This window comes from Microcaecilia unicolor, chromosome 3 (assembly GCF_901765095.1).
Source record: "Microcaecilia unicolor chromosome 3, aMicUni1.1, whole genome shotgun sequence".
Taxonomy (NCBI): Eukaryota; Metazoa; Chordata; class Amphibia; order Gymnophiona; family Siphonopidae; genus Microcaecilia; species Microcaecilia unicolor.
The window spans coordinates 411,219,653-411,241,650 of NC_044033.1; the positions used below are offsets into that span (position 1 = coordinate 411,219,653).

The window sequence follows — 21,998 nt, forward strand, 5'->3', positions numbered from 1 at the left end:
ATCTATTTATCCCAGCTGACTCTGTAACACCCATCTTGTCCCCATCTATATATCTGCACTTGGTCCCTTGGCTACATGGTAAGTTGTATTGTAGAAAATCATCAGCATCACATCTATCTTATTTGAATGTTTTAATGCGTGCTTATTAGATGTTTAATTAGTATTATGCTGACATCACATTATATCTCTTATTTGAATTTCAGTGCTGTTAAACATGTGTATTTTTATACTGTTTCACGGTAGTCCTATTATTAGGTTTTAATTTGCTGTTCTCAAGTTTACCTTTTTATTGTATTTACGCTTATATTTGGTCATTTTTATTATTGTTGTGCTGTTAACAAAATTGTAAGTTTTATGTTAAACTGTACACGGCCTTGGGTTGAATCTCTTCATAAACGCGGTTAATAAATCACAATAAATAAATATCTGGATACTTGGCACTAAAGGGGGGAAATGATCAGAGTGGTCTATCTCTAAGATGTGTTATTGTTAACCTAGGTTATTAGTAACTAGGTTTCATGACATAAGGACCTGTGCTAAAATAGCATGAGTTAGTTGTAAAGTAACCCATTTTAATGGTATCCCACATTGATACCTGCACCTGTGAATATTGCTACTATCTGGATATTTTCTAGCTCCCTTCTAAGGGGAGGAGCAGGAATTCGCATGATTGCTTGGTAAAAGCCTTTAGGCTTTTTTTAGAAAGCTCTGGAGGAGATATCCATGTGGAGCCTAGTACTGTCAGATGACCCACTTGTTTGGTGAACTGTTTTCTTCAGAGAACACCTAGGACAGCTAAGCAACTTTACGTTGCTTGATGGTTGACCTTTAGAATCATATTACTTTCTCTATAGGTTCATTTCTTCAGTACTAGCTGTTTATTTCCTCTAGTTCTTTTCTTCTGTTTTTGGTGCCTTCCCAGCACATCTTTAAATGCTACATTTTGTTTTGGTATTTTTAGCATAACAGTGTATGATGTGGTAGTAGAGCAGAGAATTATAATTTTCTATGTTCAGCTTTTCCAGTGTAATAATGTTAATAGCATAATGTTTTGCTTTTATGAATTATGTGCCAGTGTATGTTTGTGAAATCTATTCTATTGTGCATCTTTTTTTATTTTGTAGTTCCAATTCCTCCTCTACCACATCTTTAACTGGGAATTCACCAAAGACTGGGTCCTTGGATTGGGCAGTTCCTCAGGCTTCCAGATTAAAATACAGGCAAAAGTTCAACAGCCTTGATAAAACCATGAGTGGATACCTCTCAGGTTTGTACATATTGATATTGCTGTGAGCACGGATTCTACCAAACAGGATATTTAATTGAATTTAATACACTTGATAGACCATTTTTACAACGTATATCAAAGTGGTTTATACAAATCAGAGAAATATTGGGCAGAGGAGAAAAGTCAAATAGGAAGAAAAGAAAGCATCACAAAGTCAAAGAAGCAAGAGAAAGATAGAAAAGCTTCTATTGAGGAGACTTGATGCAGCTGCTCCAGCTATCCTAAGGAGAAGCTGAATTTGATCCCACTCGAATTTATAAAATATTCTTCATGGGATCATTCTTTCCTTATAAAATGTCTATAGTATGCCGGCCTGCAAACTGGCACCAGACAGGTTCAGGTGTGTTTCAGAGTGGACATGCTCAGTTATGAAGGGAGAAGTATATCATCTTCTCTATATCCCTGCAGACTTTAAAGCTGACAAGGGTTCCCAGTGTGACCCAGACATGCTGTCTAGGGTTAAGGAACAGGGAGTGGAGGAATAGCCTAGTGGTTAGTGCAGCAGACTTTGATCCTGGGGAACTGGGTTTGATTTGCAGTGCAGCTCCTTGTGACTATGGGCAAGTCACTTAACCCTCCATTGCCTCAGGTACAAATAAGTACCTGTATATACTGTGTAAACCGCTTTGAATGTAGTTTCAAAAACCACAGAAAGGTGGTATATCAAGTCTCATTTCCCATTAGGAGAATTACTTAATACAGGGGCCTTAACCTTTTTTGGTTCCTGCACTCCTTTAACTGATCAGTGAAACCCTTATATCCCCTTCCTAAACCATGTGTCCATTAGTGACTGACATATGTTAGCTATTAACCACTAACTGTGCTGACTGATAACGAGTTGCTAAAATTACAGTAGTAAATAGTTATACTATCAATAACCATCCTAATAACTCTTTGTCTAGAAGATTTCAGTAAATTGCCTCAGATTTCAAGACCTGTCTTCGCACCCTCTTTGACCTCAGTGGGAACAACTGGTTAAGAACCCTCAACCTAGTAGTTATCACCAAAATTTTTAAAATGACTTAAGTGTGAAAAGTTCCAGAATTGTTTTCATGTATCATATTGTCCCAAGGATGATTCTCATTGTAATTAGAGATTTGGGATTTGGGTTAGTTCTCTGGCATAGCAGTGGCACCACAGCTCTCTCATAGGAGCTGCACATCTGAGTCCTGTGTCTGGGATGGCCAGGTACAGCCATGCTGTTGGAGGTCATGATGAGAGGAAGGGAGATACCTGCTGTGGAGGTGACTCCTTAGATAGGTACAGCTTATTCTCTAGCTAGATGTGCACTTCTGTCAGGCCCAATTTGCATGAAATAACACACTGACATAATGTGAATTTTAATATGCATTTCTGTGGGTAGAGCAGTGCTTTATGTGCGGAAATAAGCTTTTGTGCACATATCAGGCAAGCATATCAGTGTGAACAGCAAGTAAATATGTAATTTTATCTGTACTGAGTGGAAGCTGTCCTAGGGGTGCAGTTGGAGAGGGTTTTGCATTTCATAGACTTTTAAAAATGTGGTTGTACTTAGAAAATAGCTGATGTAAAGATCGTTGAGACTCTGGGCAAGTCACTTAACCCTCCATTGCCTGCCGCATAGAGCCTGCCATGAGTGGGAAAGCGCGGGGTACAAATGTAACAAAAAAAAAAAACATGCTCTAGGGTAAGATTTGAAATGGGAGCACATTTAAACGTTTATGCACATGTTTTTTATGCATGTATGCGTTTGTAAAATTACCTCTAATAGTATGTTAAGCTTTTAGCAAGATGTTACCTTGCTATGAAAACTCGGAATCTCTCAGGTGTAGGTGTTGTAATGTAGTTGAGACTCCACTTTCAATCTGAGTTACATGAGCAAGTGTCGGTTGAAATGAAGGAAAGAATACAAGATTATTAAATGAAAGTTAATAGCAGTCCTACTTTTCTGCTAATACCTGTCTTTCAATTCTCATTGTTAAAAATGTAACTGCTGTTAGGCTTTTGCTTTAATGGTAATAGCCTCATGTTATTACTTAATTTAATTTATTTCTTATATACTGCTTGCAAGTCTGAAAGCTATCAAAGCAGTGTACATTCAGGTACATTATTTCTATCCCTGGAGGTATCACAATCTACTACCCCACCCCCATGCTGATGGGTGCTGTGCAATAATGCTGATACATCATATTTATTTTGAATGGGCTGTGTTAGCATTGCTGTATGGCAGCCGCTTTCATGGCTTAGTAAACGAGGGGGGGGGGGGTAAGTTTGTACTTGAGGCAGTGGAGGGTTAAGTGATTTACCCAAGGTCATAAGGATCTGCAGTGGGATTTGAACTGGATTTCCCTGGTTCTCATCCTACTGCTCTAACCATTAGGCTACTCTTCCACTCCTCATTATATTATATTTGATAATGGCAGTAGGGGCCTAATTTTATAATAGAGTACCTGTGTAAAAAGTTCAAAGGTGTTTATTTTAAGTTGATTTTTATGAAAGCAACATAAGCATCTATGCGTTTTGACTAAATAGGCGTCTACAGTGACGTCCAGTTGTGCACAAATATTCTTGTCAGATTTACACCAGCTCTGATGAAGGTGTAAATGTATTCTTGTAGTCTAAGTGTATAAATGCGGATTTTAGAAAAGATGCATGTACAGTGGTGGAAATAAGTATTTGATCCCTTGCTGATTTTGTAAGTTTGCCCACTGACAAAGACATGAGCAGCCCATAATTGAAGGGTAGGTTATTGGTAACAGTGAGAGATAGCACATCACAAATTAAATCCGGAAAATCACATTGTGGAAAGTATATGAATTTATTTGCATTCTGCAGAGGGAAATAAGTATTTAATCCCTCTGGCAAACAAGACCTAATACTTGGTGGCAAAACCCTTGTTGGCAAGCACAGCGGTCAGACGTCTTCTGTAGTTGATGATGAGGTTTGCACACATGTCAGGAGGAATTTTGGTCCACTCCTCTTTGCAGATCATCTCTAAATCATTAAGAGTTCTGGGCTGTCGCTTGGCAACTCGCAGCTTCAGCTCCCTCCATAAGTTTTCAATGGGATTAAGGTCTGGTGACTGGCTAGGCCACTCCATGACCCTAATGTGCTTCTTCCTGAGCCACTCCTTTGTTGCCTTGGCTGTATGTTTTGGGTCATTGTCGTGCTGGAAGACCCAGCCACGACCCATTTTTAAGGCCCTGGCGGAGGGAAGGAGGTTGTCACTCAGAATTGTACGGTACATGGCCCCATCCATTCTCCCATTGATGCGGTGAAGTAGTCCTGTGCCCTTAGCAGAGAAACACCCCCAAAACATAACATTTCCACCTCCATGCTTGACAGTGGGGACGGTGTTCTTTGGGTCATAGGCAGCATTTCTCTTCCTCCAAACACGGCGAGTTGAGTTCATGCCAAAGAGCTCAATTTTTGTCTCATCTGACCACAGCACCTTCTCCCAATCACTCTCGGCATCATCCAGGTGTTCACTGGCAAACTTCAGACGGGCCGTCACATGTGCCTTCCGGAGCAGGGGGACCTTGCGGGCACTGCAGGATTGCAATCCGTTATGTCGTAATGTGTTACCAATGGTTTTCGTGGTGACAGTGGTCCCAACTGCCTTGAGATCATTGACAAGTTCCCCCCTTGTAGTTGTAGGCTGATTTCTAACCTTCCTCATGATCAAGGATACCCCACGAGGTGAGATTTTGCGTGGAGCCCCAGATCTTTGTCGATTGACAGTCATTTTGTACTTCTTCCATTTTCTTACTATGGCACCAACAGTTGTCTCCTTCTCGCCCAGCGTCTTACTGATGGTTTTGTAGCCCATTCCAGCCTTGTGCAGGTGTATGATCTTGTCCCTGACATCCTTAGACAGCTCCTTGCTCTTGGCCATTTTGTAGAGGTTAGAGTCTGACTGATTCACTGAGTCTGTGGACAGGTGTCTTTCATACAGGTGACCATTGCCGACAGCTGTCTGTCATGCAGGTAACGAGTTGATTTGGAGCATCTACCTGGTCTGTAGGGGCCAGATCTCTTACTGGTTGGTGGGGGATCAAATACTTATTTCCCTCTGCAGAATGCAAATAAATTCATATACTTTCCACAATGTGATTTTCCGGATTTAATTTGTGATGTGCTATCTCTCACTGTTACCAATAACCTACCCTTCAATTATGGGCTGCTCATGTCTTTGTCAGTGGGCAAACTTACAAAATCAGCAAGGGATCAAATACTTATTTCCACCACTGTACATTGCAACTTTGCCCAAGCTCCATCCAAAGTATACCCTTGGAAATGCCTCTGTGTAGATTGCATAAAATTAGGTGCTACCTTGCACCCACATGCAATTTGTTAGGAGCTTGTTTCCACATGTAAAACATTCTTTAAACATGGAAAAAGCTTTACAAATTTACTCCATGCATCTATATCCGCATACAGGTTCTTTCACTTACTCTATTGGTGGAGAAATATTAGTATCTGTATTTACTGCTAGCACAGAAATTTGTCTTTGAACTATGGCACAGTTTGTTTGTTTTTTTGTTCCGGATATGGCTGCCTTTGAGTATAACAAAAACAGCTGATCTGCCAAGAACATTTCTTGCACTGACTTTCTTGTACAAACAGACTCTTGACATTTCCCAGTGTTTGATTTTTGGTGGCAGGAGGTTTGTTTGATAAATAGTACATTGTTTTCTTTCTTGCATCAGATATAAACTGTACTTTCCTCTCACAAGCTATTTACTGAACTGAACTAGGGATGTGTTTTGTTAAATACTTGCAATTTCTTGCACATGGTGTGCACAAAAGGTCTGATTAAACTTTGAAAATGAAACATAGAAAATGACAGCAGATAAAAGCCATACAGCCCATCCAGTCTGCCCATTATTTCTTCCTCCTCCTAAGAGATCCCACATGCCTGTCCCATGCTTTCCTGAATTCAGATACAATTCTCATCTCCACCACCTCCACTGGGAGGTCATTCATTCCACACATTCACCACCCATTTGTGAACGCTTAGGCCTGAACTGATGTTGACATTACTTCTGGGTTTCAATGTATTCTAAATCAAATCCTGCCTCCCCTCCCTCCGATATTCAATCAGTGAGATTTTAAACACATATAGGAAAATAGATGAAATAAGAACACTAATATTTGTGAAAGAACATTAAAAACATTTTTCTCCTTTATTTGCATTTATAATGAACAAGCATATTTACATGCATGAGGAATAGAGCCAAGAATACTTTCAATTTAAGGAAATAAACCATAAAACATTTAGACTTCCTTATAAGTCCACTGATTATGATAAATTACAGGGGAATACCATTAGGAAAACGAGGCTGAAGTTGAATTACTACTAAGATAATTAAAAGGAAATGATATTAAAGCGGGTGTTTAGACAATGCAATTATTTAAGACTTAAATACAAATTATGATACGTATTATAATTATACCCCTTAACTTGTGGGAAGCTTGTACAGCACAGTTGTTATGAAAAGCCCTAAGCTGTTTGTATTCACAGAATAGGTATCGATTAGAATCTTGCTGAATCAAATATTTACAAGAAAAATGCAAGAAAAAAAACACATACTTCAAGGGTTTGTACCTTGGAATGCATCATTAAAAACTGTTTTCTCCTGTGTTTCTACATACATTTCAGGAAAAACTCACACCTTCCCACCCAAAACAACTTTTCACAGTTTGTAAAATACAGCCTCATAGCCCAATCTTTATCTGGTTCCAAAAGAAATGTAATGAAAAGAATAGATCTCATAATTTCTTTCTCGGTAGTTGTTTTTGGAATTATCTTCAGAAAGCTCTCCCTGTTCGATGTCCAGACATTTTTCTCAGACAAAAAATATACTTGTGAAGTTGGTGGCATAGCTTCCGCTGGTGTTCCCAAAATTTCCAACAAATATTTTCTTAACTCCAATGGGGGATATATTCAGACACTTGGGAAAAGTGACAAATCGCAGATTTAGCCTCTTAGCAAAATTATCAAACTTCTCCAACTTTAAACTGTACATTCCACAGCCGACTAACTCCTCCTTTGTAAGTCTGACAGATTATGCTGAAGACCCTCAATTTTCCCCTCCTTCTCAAAACCTTTTGCCTCTTGGGTTACCAGCCGAGACATACAATTTTATAAGGCAATATCCATATCGTTAGCATCTCAGATGGAATCCAAAGTAACGTTTGCAGGTTTTACTAGAGGGGGTATCGGAGGCACAGCAACTAGTTCCACAGAAGTGTTAGACAACAAACCTCCTTCTGATGTCAAAGTCTCTGGGTCACTCATCACTCCTGAAAGCTACTCCTGAGCCACTTGTGTTGGTAAAATCACTGGTTCAACATTTTCTAAATCCAAGTCTGCTGTGGTTCCAAGCCCTTCAACCGTACCTTTCAGCTCCCGAGGAATTCCCTCCTTCAGCCCAAATGACTCTGACAGTACTTCTGGAATGGACACATTTGCCGATAACTCAGTGTTCACCTGCAAGCCTGGGCCAGTGGGTGGAAGTCTATTCTCCAGGCTCAATGAAATATTGAGCATTGACAAGGCAGCCTCATTGCCAGCACTGAAACTGGTAGAATTTGTTGCTGCCTGAACCACAGATCTTTAAATTGATGAAGCAGCCACAGGCTAAGACTCAGAAGAGTAGGTCCTTGTCTTTCCCTTATGTTTCACCATCCTAAAGGGACAAAAAACTGCACCAATGGGCATATAAGAGCAAAATAATAGCTCTGGACTTGAAGCTCCAGGAAGCATGTCTGTCTTGAACACCATCGTAGAGTATCAATCCCTCCCCCCAAAGAACTTTTTATTACTCTTAATCTAGGTTCTTTTTTTCCTCTGAAATTATGTGACTATATTTGTATTAGGAGGTTGCTAGGGGGGGGGGGGCCTTCTTCTCTCTGGTTCCATCTTCGAGAGGGCCATCTTCTCGAGATGAGAGCTAAGTGGAGAAAGAAGCTTATGCGCAGGCTGAAATGCAAGAAATGAAAGATGAGGCAGAGGTCAAAGTAAAGGACCATCTCCATTGTTACTGGAGCTCCAGAACAGGACCCTAGGGCTCTTGAGCTTGGGAAACCGGTATCGCAGATGGCTGAAGATTTGGTGTGGAGGACTTAATGCTATCTCTCCTCCATAAAAAGAGCATACTGGCATGGGCATAGCTTGAAGACAAGTCCTATGTGTTTCCTATCCATCCTGGCAGTCTGAAGCCATGCTTCCAAATAGCTGGAGTTCTGGACTTGTTCAGTTCTTTGTGGCAGAATATGGTAGCTGTATAATAAAGTTTTTTTTTGTGTTTAAAAAAAAATAGGTTCAAGGGCTATCAAAACATTTCCAATAAGAATAAAGTTTCCCAACATGCAAGAGGAAAACATATTTGGAGGGTTAGAGAAGGATGTGTACTAATTCATTTTCATTGTCACATTAAGTACTATATGTATCTATATATAGATATATATCTTATTTTATTTGATATGCCATCTTTCTTCTGAGAAAACAAGGTGGTTTCCAATTCAATAATAATAATAATATTAAAAGCAAACCAAGAAACAAAAGAATGCTAAATCTAATAGAAAAGCAGAAGACAAACAGGTGGGCAGAGTAAAAGAGAACAACATGCAGAGTGTACTTATACACACGGCTCCCCTCAGCAACTGCATCCAACCCAAAGACTTCATTAAAGAAATTAATTTTCAGAGCCTTCTTGAATTTCTTTAGTGAAGGTTTAAATTGAATAGCTGATGGAAGAAAGTTATACAGAGTAGATGCTGTAAAGAAAAAGGCTGAATGCCATGCAGGGTCAAGATGAGCTATGGATGTTGGTGGTATATAGAGTCACAGTGAATTAGAAGAACGGAGGACATGGATGATGAATAAGGAGTGATTTAGCAATTTCAGATCAGGAGGGCTACCAGCATAAATAGCTTTGTGGGCAAGAAAGTTTAAACTTAATCCGGTATGTGATTTGAGGCCAGTGATATTAATAGAGTAGCGCAATCAGACTTGAGAACATGGCAAAGGAGACAAATTATGGTATTTTTGTACAGACTGGAGCTGTTTCAGTAGTGTCACTGGGAGTCCCGCATATACAGTGCTACAGTAGTCTAAGCATGACATGTGCATGTAACTGCAAGATTTAGGAAATATGATCCAAGTAACAGTGGATTGATCTGAATAACTGTAAAGCCCAGACAGAGGTATAAACCATGTGGAAAGCTGGGCCTCAAAAGAGAGTTGCTGAGTGATATGCATTTGAAAGTGCTAACCAGAGAAATAGGCATCCCAGCTAAAGTTGGAGTGATTGCTGCATATTTCTTTGAACCAGTAATCCAACCTGCAGCTGTCTTTGCTAGGTTCAGGATAAGAGGGTTAATCGTAAATCAGGAATGAATACTGTCTAGACAATGCTGTGTCTGGGAGAAATTAGGGGCAAGGTGGTCTAGTGAAATAAATAAAAGAATGTCATCTGCATAGAAGTAAAATGAAATTCCTAGATCCTGGATGGAGGTAATGAGGGAACCTAGAAATAAGTTAAAGTGAAGGGGGGCCAAAATGGGGGAGGAGTGATGTCACGAGCCAAGATGGACGCTTGAGCTCTTTGCTCCGGATGCCCTCTTCTAAATCATCAACTTATCCCAGACATCCTGAGACCAAGAATGTTTTCGCCTATCTATTCAGACTTGGCTTTGAAGGCTGTTACCCTCTGGGGGAACATATGCCGCAGTCTCAACAATCCAGCCTGAAGGAGTTTGCTTATCAGCCATAGTCACAGCCTTCCCTTATGGCAGCAGATAAAATGGTGCTGGGAGATGACGGCCCTTCGCCTCCACCGTCACAGAGTGCTGATCATGAACGTGAACCCTCTCCTGCCCCGGATCATCATCTGGAGCCTTTGGTGGAGTTCTACAAGCATCTTCACAACATTTTATTTTATTTATTTATTTGTTACATTTGTATCCCAGATTTTCCCACCTATTTGCAGGCTCAATGTGGCTTACGTGGTACTGTAGCGGCGTTCGCCGGTTCTGGTCTGAACAAATACAAAGTGTACATAAGGACAAGATATGGTTGTAGTAGAATGGGATCATCTATGGCAGATACATTGGGGGAACATTAGGTAGGAAGAGGGAGAGATGGGGTGAGTCCATTTCGTTCTTGGTGTTGTTGTGTAGCAGGTGCTCTTGTTCTTATGTTGGGTCGGTGGGTAAGCCCTTTGGAACATGTTCGTTTTTAGTTTTTTCCGAAACTTTAGGTGGTCGTATGTTGTTTTTACTATTTTTGGCAGTGCGTTCCATAATTGTGCGCCTAAATAGGAGAAGCTGGATGCATATGTTGATTTGTAAAAAGTAGCACATATGAGTAGCTTGTTGGGCAGACTGGATGGACCGTGCTGGTCTTTTTCTGCCGTCATCTACTATGTTACTATGTATGCATGTATTTGAGTCCTTTGTTGTTTGGGTAGTGGAGATTCAGGTATGTTCGAGCTGATCTTGTGTTTCTGGTTGGCAGGTCTATGAGGTCTTTCATATATCCAGAGGCTTCACCATAGATAATTTTATGGACCAGGGAGCAGATTTTGAAAGCAATACGTTCTTTAATTGGGAGCCAGTGCAGTTTTCCTCGGAGGGGTTTGGCGCTTTCAAAACGCGATTTGCCAAATATAAGCCTGGCTGCTGTGTTTTGAGCGTTCTGGAGTTTCTTTATAATTTGTTCTTTACAGCACACATAGATTTTGTTGCAGTAGTCTGCATGGCTTAGTACCATTGATTGTATCAAGTTGCGAAATATTTTGGGATATCAGGGCTGTGCGGTAGGAGCTGGCTATATTGGCGGTGGATCGCTGCAGAGAGATCAGTGAGCTAGGCTGGTGGGTGGAGGACTCGGAAGTGAGATTAGAAGAGCACCACAAAGCCATTTCTAATTTGGAAACCTCAATTTCCTTGCACCAAATGGAACACCTATTGCTTAAGGACAAAGTAGAAGATCTGGAAAATTGGAGTCACCATTCCAGTATTCAAATTTATGGGATCTCAGAAACAGCAGACTATAACAACTGTGAATCAGTGGTCCAGTGTGTGACTGGCATGATTCTTTCTGATGGAGATCAAATTATATGCCTAGACCATATTAAACTGGACAGGACCCACTGAGTTATTACTTGTCCGTGGGCGAATCTCCAACGGGATATCAGTGTTTATTTTATGGATTATAAAACCAAGGCCAAAGAAGCACAGACTCCCATCATGTGGAACACTTACTCCATTGAGATCTACCAAGATCTGGCGGCATTGACTCTTCGCAACTGAAACGAACTGCAGCCTCTGACTAAATACTTAAGGGACAAGGGCCTCAGATATTGCTGGCAGCATCCATTTGCACTAGCATTCTACCTGGAAGGGAAACTTACATGTCTTGAAAACTTTGGCTTAAGCCCAACCGTTGTTCCTGGATTTGAACCTCTGGCCCTTTTCATCCTCACTGGCTCATACCCTACACTCAGGTGCCCTAAAGCCTTGTGCTGTGTGACCCAAGTGGCAGCGGATCACTTGGGGCAAGGGGCTCTTGACCCACCAGGAATTTTGATCTCTTTTGCCTGTTGCCATGGGAACGTGATATACTCTTGTCTTTTCTCTTGGTTCCTGGGGCGAAAGAGAGGAAATATGCCTGTGATCTGTATTCCTCTATTATGAAATGTATTTTCCTTAATTGGCCAGCTATGGGCCCTTTCTTGGCTACCTATACCACATCTAAAGACAATTGTGTCGGGGCTGCCCTATTTAATGAGTGCTCCTTTATTGATTTGGGTCCAGGTAAGATCTCAAATTTTTTTTTTCTTTTTGCCAATAGACAATGTCATCTTTCCATATCCTTTCAATATGCTTCTCAGTTCTCCCCGGGGAAGATGGATGGGGCTTATAAGCACTAGAGAGTTGCATGGGAACAGGGGATCCCCTCCAGGTCTGCGGGGATGGACCCAGATCTGCGGGAATCCGTGGGGACGGATTTAGATCTTGTGGGGTCCCCACTGAAATGCACAATGATCTGAGCTTTGCCTGTCCTCCCCCGAGCTGCAGGGTGCCCTCCTGTCACATACCTCAAGCCACCCTGGTGGGCTAGTGGATTGTTTGAGGGAGGAAATATCCCCAGTCTTTCCTGCCTGCTGCCGCTGATCCTCTTGCTGTCGCTGCTTTTTTAAAAATGGCTGCCGAGACTTTCCGCAGCAGCCTCATGAGACTTCTGTGGAAGTCTTGAGAGGCCACGGCTGGAAGTCTTGGCAGCCATTTTAAAGAAACGGTGCGGCAGCAAGAGGGTTAGTGGCAGTGGGCAGGACTGGGGATCTTTCCTACCTCGAAGAAGCCACTAAACCACCAGGGTGGTTTGGGTATGTGCCGGGAGGGCACCCAGAGTTGGAGGGGAGGTCTGGAGTCGTATGTGGGAGGGAGGGAACTGTAATAAAGCAAAGTTTACCCTTCCTTTTGTAGCCGTCATCCCTGTGCACTCAAAGCAATTAAACCTATGAGCAGCTGCATCCATGTTGTCGTCCTTTATTGTTGGTAGAATTTTATTTAACTGTAAAAAAGCAAGATTTCTCTTTCCTCGCACAGCCGTCATCCCTGTGCACTCAAAACAAAGCAAGCAAACTTATGTGCTGCTGCATCCACGTTGTTCTTTATTGTTGGTGGAATTTTTATTTAATCTCGCTTATATTTTCACGCATGCTGGCTTGTGCATATGGATGTACACAGAGGAAGTATAATAACAGAATAACTTTTCATAGGTAGAGTAGTAATTTGTTATAAATTGTAATCAGTGTGTCATTTGGAGGGGTTGGTTAAAGGGACACCCTAGTATAGTTAGATTTGTGCAGAGATTTTTTTCTCCTGGTAAAGGGTCACTAAAACAGACATCATGTTATGAGAATTGGGAGCTCAACATCCAGAGTTTCTATCATCTGTTTATTTACTTATTTATGGCATTTATATCCCACATGAAACATGAATTAGGTTGAAACCTGGGAGCATTTAAAATCTTTTTTTTTCCTGTGTCTGTATCAAAAGAAAAAGATGGCATGTGGAAACTTGCTCCTTTTGTTTTGTGGATTGCAGTGGTATATTTTAAAAATGCACTTGCCTTTTTTTTTTAATGGCCAGTTGGGTATATATTCTAATCTCAATTTTGTTAAATGTTTCAGACATATCCATCTACTTGCTTCCATGATGTAACTGAATTTTCATATTCTGTCTCACTGTATTTTCAAATGTAAGCTTCTTTGAATTAGAGTTTGCTTGGGATAGTGTGTGATATTAATGTAAAAAAAAAAGGTCCTTTATTTCTAATAATAAGTACATAAGTACATAGGCACATAAGCACTGCCACGCTGGGAAAAGACCAAAGGTCCATCAAGCCCAGCACTCTGTCTCCGACAGCGGCCAATTCAGGCCCCAAGAACCTGGCAAAAACCCAAAATTTAACAACGATCAATGGACTTTTCCTTCAGGAATCTGTCCAGACCCCCTTTAAACTCAACAAGGCCAGCTGCCGTCACTACCTTCTCCGGCAATGAGTTCCAGAGTCTAACCACACACTGAGTAAAGAAAAACTTTCTCCAATTTGTTTTAAACCTACCACATTCTAATTTCATCTTGTGTCCCCTAGTTCTATTATTGTTAGAAAGCGTAAACAAACGCTTCACATCTGTCCGCTCTACCCCACTCATTATTTTGTAGACCTCTATCATATCACCCCTCAGCCGCCTTTTCTCCAGGCTAAAGAGTCCTAGCCGTCTTAACCTCTCCTCATAAGGTAGTCGTCCCATCCCTTTTATCATTTTCGTTGCCCTTCTCTGCACCTTCTCCAATTCCTTTATATCTTTTTTGAGATGAGGCGACCAGAACTGAACACAATACTCCAGGTGCGGTCGCACCATGGAGCGATATAACGGCATTATAACATCCTCATGCTTGTTTTCCATCCCTTTTCTAATAATACTCAACATTCTGTTCGCCGCCTTAGCCGCCGCAGCACATTGAGCAGAAGATTTCAACGTTCTATCCACGATGACTCCCAGATCCCTTTCTCGGTCCGTAACTTCTAAAGCGGAACCTTGCATGACATAGCCGTAATTCGGGTTCCTCCTTCCCACGTGCATCACTTTGCACTTGTCAACGTTGAACTTCATCTGCCATTTGGACGCCCAATCCCCCAGTCTCACGAGGTCCTCTTGTAATCTTTCACACTCCTCCCGCGACGAGACGACCCTGGATAACTTTGCGTCATCTGCAGATTTAATTACCTCACTAGTTACTCCCATCTCAAGGTCATTTATAAATATGTTAAAAATCTTTTGCTATTGTTTTAATAGCATTTGCTATTGTTTTGGGTGAACCAGTATGGTGGCAATCTCCGCCTACTGGCTTCAGCCCATATAACAGGCTAGATAGGCTCACCCTGTTTCCTGTTTTATCTAACCTCCTTGGTAAAAAGGGTGGAGGGGAGTGTGGGTGGGTTCAGGGAAGAGGGAAAAAAGATTTATAAGGGGGATATACATGGAGAAGTGGGGAAGAGCAAAGGGGAAATAGAGCACATCGGATAGAAAGGGATGGAGGGTGGACATGCTGCTCATGGATATGTGTATCGTACTTAATTTTGTGTTTAGCAGAGTATGGAAGAAAATTATTTATGCTACTTTTACTAGTAGTTTTACTGCTTATAGAATCTGGCTTTCTTGGGAGGGAGTCAAAGTGACTGCAGCACGGCAAGGGCGGGTTGGGGGCTGCGATGGATGGGGATGAGCGGGGACGGGTTAGATTTCTGTCCCTATGCAACTCTATAATAATCACTGGGCTGCCAAATCTGCATACCCTGGGACAGATTTTCTGAACTGCAAGATGAGTGGCTTACCTGATTCAGATTTTTTTTATTATAGGCAGCTTAGGGATTTTATATCATGTAGGGTTAAGGATGACCTTTCTCTAGCAGAATCTTCTATAGAATTAATGCTAAACTCGGGTATGGGAAAAGTGGGTTCTCCAGGTTCTACAGTGCTTTATTGAAAGATGATTCTCACATTCAGAAATATATTTCTAAATGGGAAACACTTATCTTGTAATTATGATCTTAAGCACGGGGAAAATGTTTTTCAATCTGTTCAAGATTTCTATTGCCACTCCCATGACTGTGAATGACTTCAATTTTCTTTTATCAGTGGTATTGTACTCCACAGAAACTATATCAGATTTATAAAACCAGCTCACCACTTTTTGGTGTAATTAAGGTGAGCAGTGCTTCTTCTTTCATATTTGGTGAACTTGTCCAGTGGTTCAAGCTTTTTGGCCGGCGTTGCTTCAAGAATTTAACACCTTCTTTCCAGTTACCTATCCACTTCGTGCTGACTGTTTGCCTCTTACACCTTAGGGTGGCTGGTATCTCCTGGGAACTTCATTCACTAGCGACACATATACTGCTGCCAAGACCGTGTTGACACAGCTTTGGAAGCAATCGACTTGTCCACCTCTCAGACTGTTTTTAAAAAAGTAGACTACTATTGCTTGATGCCCCAACTTACAGTCTATAAATACAACCATCTTACCTCTTACTTTAATGTTTGGGACATATATACAACAGGGAGGACAGCTGCCCCTAACTATTAGTTATATTTATTTGGCCCTTTAGTACCCCACATATGCTTGACTTTTTATAAATGACTCATGACCCTGGTTTAATGGATATTGTATGTTCTGTTTGGGGAAAGGGGTACTTCTTTTGTTTAATTAATAGGGTTCATATGTTTATGATATTTCAGATTGGTCGTTGATGATACATTGAAACCTTCTGCTCAGTGTACTGCTGCTGCTAAGAAAGCAAATAGAATGTTAGATATTATTAGGAAAGGAGTGGAAAACAAAAATGAGAATGTTATAATGCCTTTGTATCGCTCCATGGTGCGACCGCACCTCAAATATTGTGTTCAGTTCTGGTCACTGCATCTCAAAAAAGATATAGTGGAATTAGAAAAGGTGCAGAGAAGGGCAATGAAAATGATAAAGGGGATGGGACGACTTTCCTATGAGGAAAGGCTAAAGCAACTAGGGCTCTTCAGCTTGGAGAAAAGGCAGCTGAGGGGAGATATGATAGAGGTCTATAAAATAATGAGTGAAGTTGAACGGGTAGACATGAAGCATCTGTTTAAGCTTTCCAAAAATACTAGGACTAGGTGGCATGCGATGAAGCTACAATGTAGTAAATTTAAAACGAATCAGAGAAACTTTTTCTTCACTCAACGTGCAATTAAACTCTGGAATTTGTTGCCAGAGAATGTGGTAAAGGCGCTTAGCAGAGTTTAAAAAAAGGTTTGGACGGTTTCCTAACGGAAAAGTCCATAGACCATTATTAAATTGGACTTGGGGAAAATCCACTTTCTGGGATAAGCAGTATAAAATGTTTTAGTACTTTGTGATCTTGCCAGGTATTTGTGACCTGGATTGGCCATTGTTGGAAACAGGATGCTGGGCTTGATGGACCTTTGGTCTGTCCCAGTATGGCAATACTTATGTACTTATGTATATTATTACAGTATTATCTTGTATTGTTTTACCCTTGAATAAATAAAATCTTGAAAAAAAAGAGAGGCCAAAACCAGAGCCTTGTCGAACACAAGAAAGGGGAAGAGAATTTAGGGTGAGCAAAAACAGAACACAAAATCACTAAGGAAAGAAATAAACCAATTTAAGACAGTACCAGACAGTCCATATCCATGGAGACATTGAATAAGTTGTTGATCCACCAAGTTGAAAGCAGATGAGGTCTAGGGAAACAAGTGCTATCTGACCATTATCAAGAACTGAGTTTAATTCACTCAAAACCTCCGTGAGTAAAGTTTCTGTGCTAAAGGTGAGAGAAACTGGATTATCGTTGGTGGGGGATATATTTTTTGTTCCACATATTTAACATCTAACATGTATCAGATCAAGCCAACACTGACTTCTCCAATCTGGATACTTTAATTTACTTTAATAATATTGAATGTTTTAATATGTCCTATTCTATTCTTAGGTACCTGTTATGAATCATTTACCTATTTCTCCCAATTCATTTGATGTTTATTATATCTATGCGATATTTTCATGTACCTTGATTGTAACACTTTTTGTATTATTCCGTTAATGGTGATCACCATTGCGGCATAATTTAAGCCACATTGAGCCTGCAAATAGGTGGGAAAATGTGGGATACAAATGCAGCAAATAAAATAAATACATATTTGTAGAAGTTGGGAAAAGACCAATTTCTTTAATCAGCTTAGAAAGAAAAGGTAAATTTGAGACAAGTCGATCGTTAATTGGTTCCTTTGGATCTATTGTATAAATGGAGGAGCAGCTTAATAGTTAGTGCAGCGGGTTGCAGACCTGGGGAATCAGGTTCAATTCCTGCTGCTGCCTGATGGTTGGCAATGGGGAACCAGGTTCAATTCCCTCTGTAGCTCCGTGTGACCCTGGGCAAGTCGTGTGAGCCCATTAGGGACCAATCAAAGTACCTGTAATAGAAATTGTAAATCGCCTCATGGATCACTTGAGGTATATCAAATGCTGAAAATAAATAAATAAGTGTGGATTTACCAGCGCGTGCTTGTAGCCTGCATGGACTTCACCAGAATAAGAATAGATAGATTAAATGGATGAAGTCCATTTCTTATCTTTCAATAACTAGCCAGAGGCTAAAATATTCCTTTTTAAAATTATTATACTAGTTTGAAAGTAGTTAATGCATGATTAGCGCTAAAGGTAAGTAACTCCAGAAGCATGATATTCTGATGACATATCTTATTGGTATGCTTAGAGATACTGGTATCTGCATTGCTAAGTTAGAAGTGGGCTGTCTAGAAAAAGATATTTAATAATCAGCCTTCTCTTCTGCTTCTCTCATCAAGGTTTTCAAGTTAAAAATGCCCTTGGACAATCAAACCTTTCGCAGACTCAGCTAGCTACTATTTGGTAAGTTGTTTTGTTTTTTTACTTCGGGATAGTCTGTCTCCTGTATTAACAAGGCTACATTTTATATTGATGGTTTGGTACCTCACAGTATATATGAAAGGATATTAGGCACCCTATTCAAATCTTCAGCCTTTAACTTCCTCCAATTAACGTTTAGTCCCCTTGACTCCCCAACATCTGCCCTCCCAGAATAATCTTGGTAAATGGGTTGTTTGAAAATTGCCCACTTTCTGTGCTGGTTAAAGGAGTTCATATTTCTTTAAATTTGTGTGGTTGTCAGGACCTATTGTTTTTGTTTTGAATCCAGCAGCAATTTGATGCCCTCAGAAGTTGCTTCCCAAGGTGATCATCTAATCCTGCCCGTTGATTAGGTGGTTCCTGCTTCATGATGCTTAACTGCAGTCTTAGACGTCCTCTAGCTTTTTACATTTCGGATTCCTCTAGGTTGATGGTTTTGTGAAGCAGGATTTGCAGAACCTGTAGACTACTGACCAAAAGTCTTCTTTTCATGTGAACTTTTGTTGACACTTAGGGGGTAATCTATAATGGGTTGTCTAGCTGTAGGCTGCAAAAAGGCATGTAAGTAGCTTCTTATAGAATACCAACTAGCAGAAAAATATGCACCGTGATTTGATGGTGTGTACTTTTTTGTTGTTTTTTTAGTTCAAAAGATTTTATTTATTATATTCAAACAAAGCAACAAGAACAATAACAGTCCACCAACAGATCAACAAGAGACCATATATCATAAAACTTATGCAAGAGTCTACCTTTCTCAGCAGTCACTCTCATATACTTATAAATTTGATGAACGTAACTCCTCCACACATGCACAGATAATCTTATTAACAATTTAAGAGCTAAATTAATAAGGATATTAAACAATTTATGTTAAATTATATTTATTGAAATTTCACCAAATACCCAGCAACAACAATCATAATGTACAATCAAAGTGGAACTATAGTAATCCTAAAATCCAAGCATATATAAGCACGCCACAATACCCCAGCCAAATACACACATATCATTACACCTGAATAACTCACCTACCCAACCTCCTCCCTCCCCATCCATATGCTCTAGGGGATCATAATAGAGTGAACTCTGGCAGTTAAAGTGTCTAAGAAGGGAGTCCACAGTCCCAAGAAACGGCGTTTTGCTGGCTGTCCCCTTGTCTCCACTGAGTGGTATTTGATACGTAACAACTCATGCAATTGGGATCTCCATTGGATCATAGTAGGTGGTTCACGCTTTTTCCATTGGAGGAAAATACAGCATTTTGAGATTAAGAGAGCTTTACGAAGAAATAAACTAATAAGATGAGATCCCTCATGAATGCGTGTCACATCATCCAATAAGCTTGCCATTGGGCTAATGTTCCAATGACAATGGTACATTGCCATTAACTGTGTCCACAGATTTTTCCCAAACCTCTTTATTGGTGGACAATCCCATATGCAATGTTTGTAGGACGCCAGTTTTTTTCTACAATTTATCCAGGATCCATCTGTTGGGCAGCCCATCTTTTGGGCCCGAGATGGGTAAATATACATTCGTAGTAAAAAGTTATAATGAAGCTTCTGCAGTTGTATGCTTTCCGCCAATATTGTTGCTGTATGAAGACTAATAAGGAACTTCAATATCATAAAAACCAAAGTCTGTAATCCAGAGGGCCACTATCTGATATAATGGATACAATACACATAGGATTATCAAGGCCTCATAGTTATTTTATTTATTTGTTACATTTGTAGCCCACCTTTTCCCACTTATTAGTAGGCTCAAAGTGGCTTACATAGTTCTGGAGAGGTGGTTACAGACTCCGGTGTGAACATATGCAGTATGGGGTTTCTATTACAGTGACAAGTACAGTAAAGAAGTATCAGTAAATAAGTTGGGGTGATTCAGACAAAATTGTTAGGGTTTGATCATGCGTCCGGGGTTAAACTGTCCGTTTCCTGATTAAAATGCCATATTTCATTATTCGATGTTTGTCAGATACTGTGGAGTATGCCTTCTTGAACAGGTGAGTTTTTAGGTTTGTTCAGAATTCTAGATGATTATTTGTAGATTTCAGGTGTTTTGGTAGAGAATTCCAGAGCTGTGTGCATATGTAAGAGAAACTTGATGCATATATTGATTTATACTTCAGGCTTTTACAACTTGGGAAGTGAAGTGTTAGGTACATTCTGGCTGATTCAGTTGTGTTTCTAATTGGTAAGTCGATTAGTTCAGAAATATAGCTCGGAGCTAGACCATGTATTATTCTGTGAACAAAGGTACAAATCTTGAAAGCGATAAGTTCCTTGATTAACATAGTAACCTAGTAACATAGTAGATGACGGCAGAAAAAGACCTGCACGGTCCATCCAGTCTGCCCAGCAAGATAAACTCATATGTGCTACTTTTTGTGTATACCCTATTGATTTGTACCTGTCGTCTTCAGGGCACAGACCTTATAAGTCTGCCCAGCACTATCCCCGCCTCCCAACCACCAGCCCCGCCTCCCACCACCAGCTCTGGCACAGACCGTATAAGTCTGCCCAGCACTATCCCCGCCTCCCAACCACCAGCTCTGGCACAGACCGTATAAGTCTGCCCAGTATTATCCCCACCTCCCAACCACCAGCCCCGGCACAGACCGTATAAGTCTGCCCAGTACTATCCCCGCCTCCCACCACCGGCTCTGCGATCCAATCTCGGCTAAGCTCCTGAGGATCCATTCCTTCTGAACAGGATTCCTTTATGTTTATCCCACGCATGTTTGAATTCCGTTACCATTTTCATTTCCACCACCTCCTGCGGGAGGGCATTCCAAGCATCTACCACTCGCTCCGTGAAGAAATACTTCCTGACATTTTTCTTGAGTCTTCTCCCCTTCAATCTCATTTCATGTCCTCTAGTTCTACCGCCTTCCCCTCTCCGGAAAAGGTTCGTTTGCAGATTAGTACCTTTCAAATATTTGAACGTCTGTATCATATCACCCCTGTTTCTCCTTTCCTCCAGGGTATACATGTTCAGGTCAACTAGTCTCTCCTCATAAGTCTTGTAACGCAAATCTCATACCATTCTCGTAGCTTTTCTTTGCACCACTTCCATTTTTTTAAACATCTTTCACAAGATACGGCCTCCAAAACTGAACACAATACTCCAGGTGGGGCCTCACCAACGTCTTATACAGGGGTATTAAAACCTCTTTTCTTCTGCTGGTCACACCTCTCTCTATACAGCCTAGCAATCTTCTAGCTACGGCCACCGCTTTGTCACACTGTTTTGTCGTCTTCAGGTCCTGAGATACTATCACCCCAAGATCCCTCTCCCCTTCCGTACCTATCAGACTATCCCCGCCTAACACATACGTCTCCCTTGGATTTCTACTCCCTAAATTTATCACTTTGCATTTCTTCGCATTGAATTTTAATTGCCAAACGTTAGACCATTCTTCTAGCTTCTGCAGATCTTTTTTCATGTTTTGCACTCCCTCCGGAGTGTCCACTCTGTTGCAAATCTTGGTGTCAACCGCAAAAAGGCAAACTTTACCTTGATAGCTAGTGTAGTTTTTCACGGATGGGTTTTGCGCTTTCAAATTTAGTTTTCCATAGATAAACCTGGCTGCCGTATTCTGAGCAGTCTAGTTTCCTTAGGATTTGTTCCCTGCAACCCGCATATATTCCATTGCGGTAATCGACATGTGTTAATACCATTGTTTGAATCATGTTGCGAA

General features: G+C 40.7%; 1 protein-coding gene across 3 annotated transcripts in view; it reads left to right on the forward strand.

Moving 5' to 3' along the window:
- The window catches only part of ITSN2 (intersectin 2), a 353,877-nt gene that overhangs the window by 70,306 nt on the left and 261,573 nt on the right, over positions 1 to 21,998 (forward strand). For all 3 annotated transcript variants that reach the window (XM_030198794.1, XM_030198795.1, XM_030198796.1), the window contains exons 8-9: positions 1,125 to 1,267; positions 18,208 to 18,271. In XM_030198794.1, the coding sequence (XP_030054654.1) occupies positions 1,125 to 1,267; positions 18,208 to 18,271 (207 nt within the window). The remainder of the gene's footprint in view (positions 1 to 1,124; positions 1,268 to 18,207; positions 18,272 to 21,998) is intronic.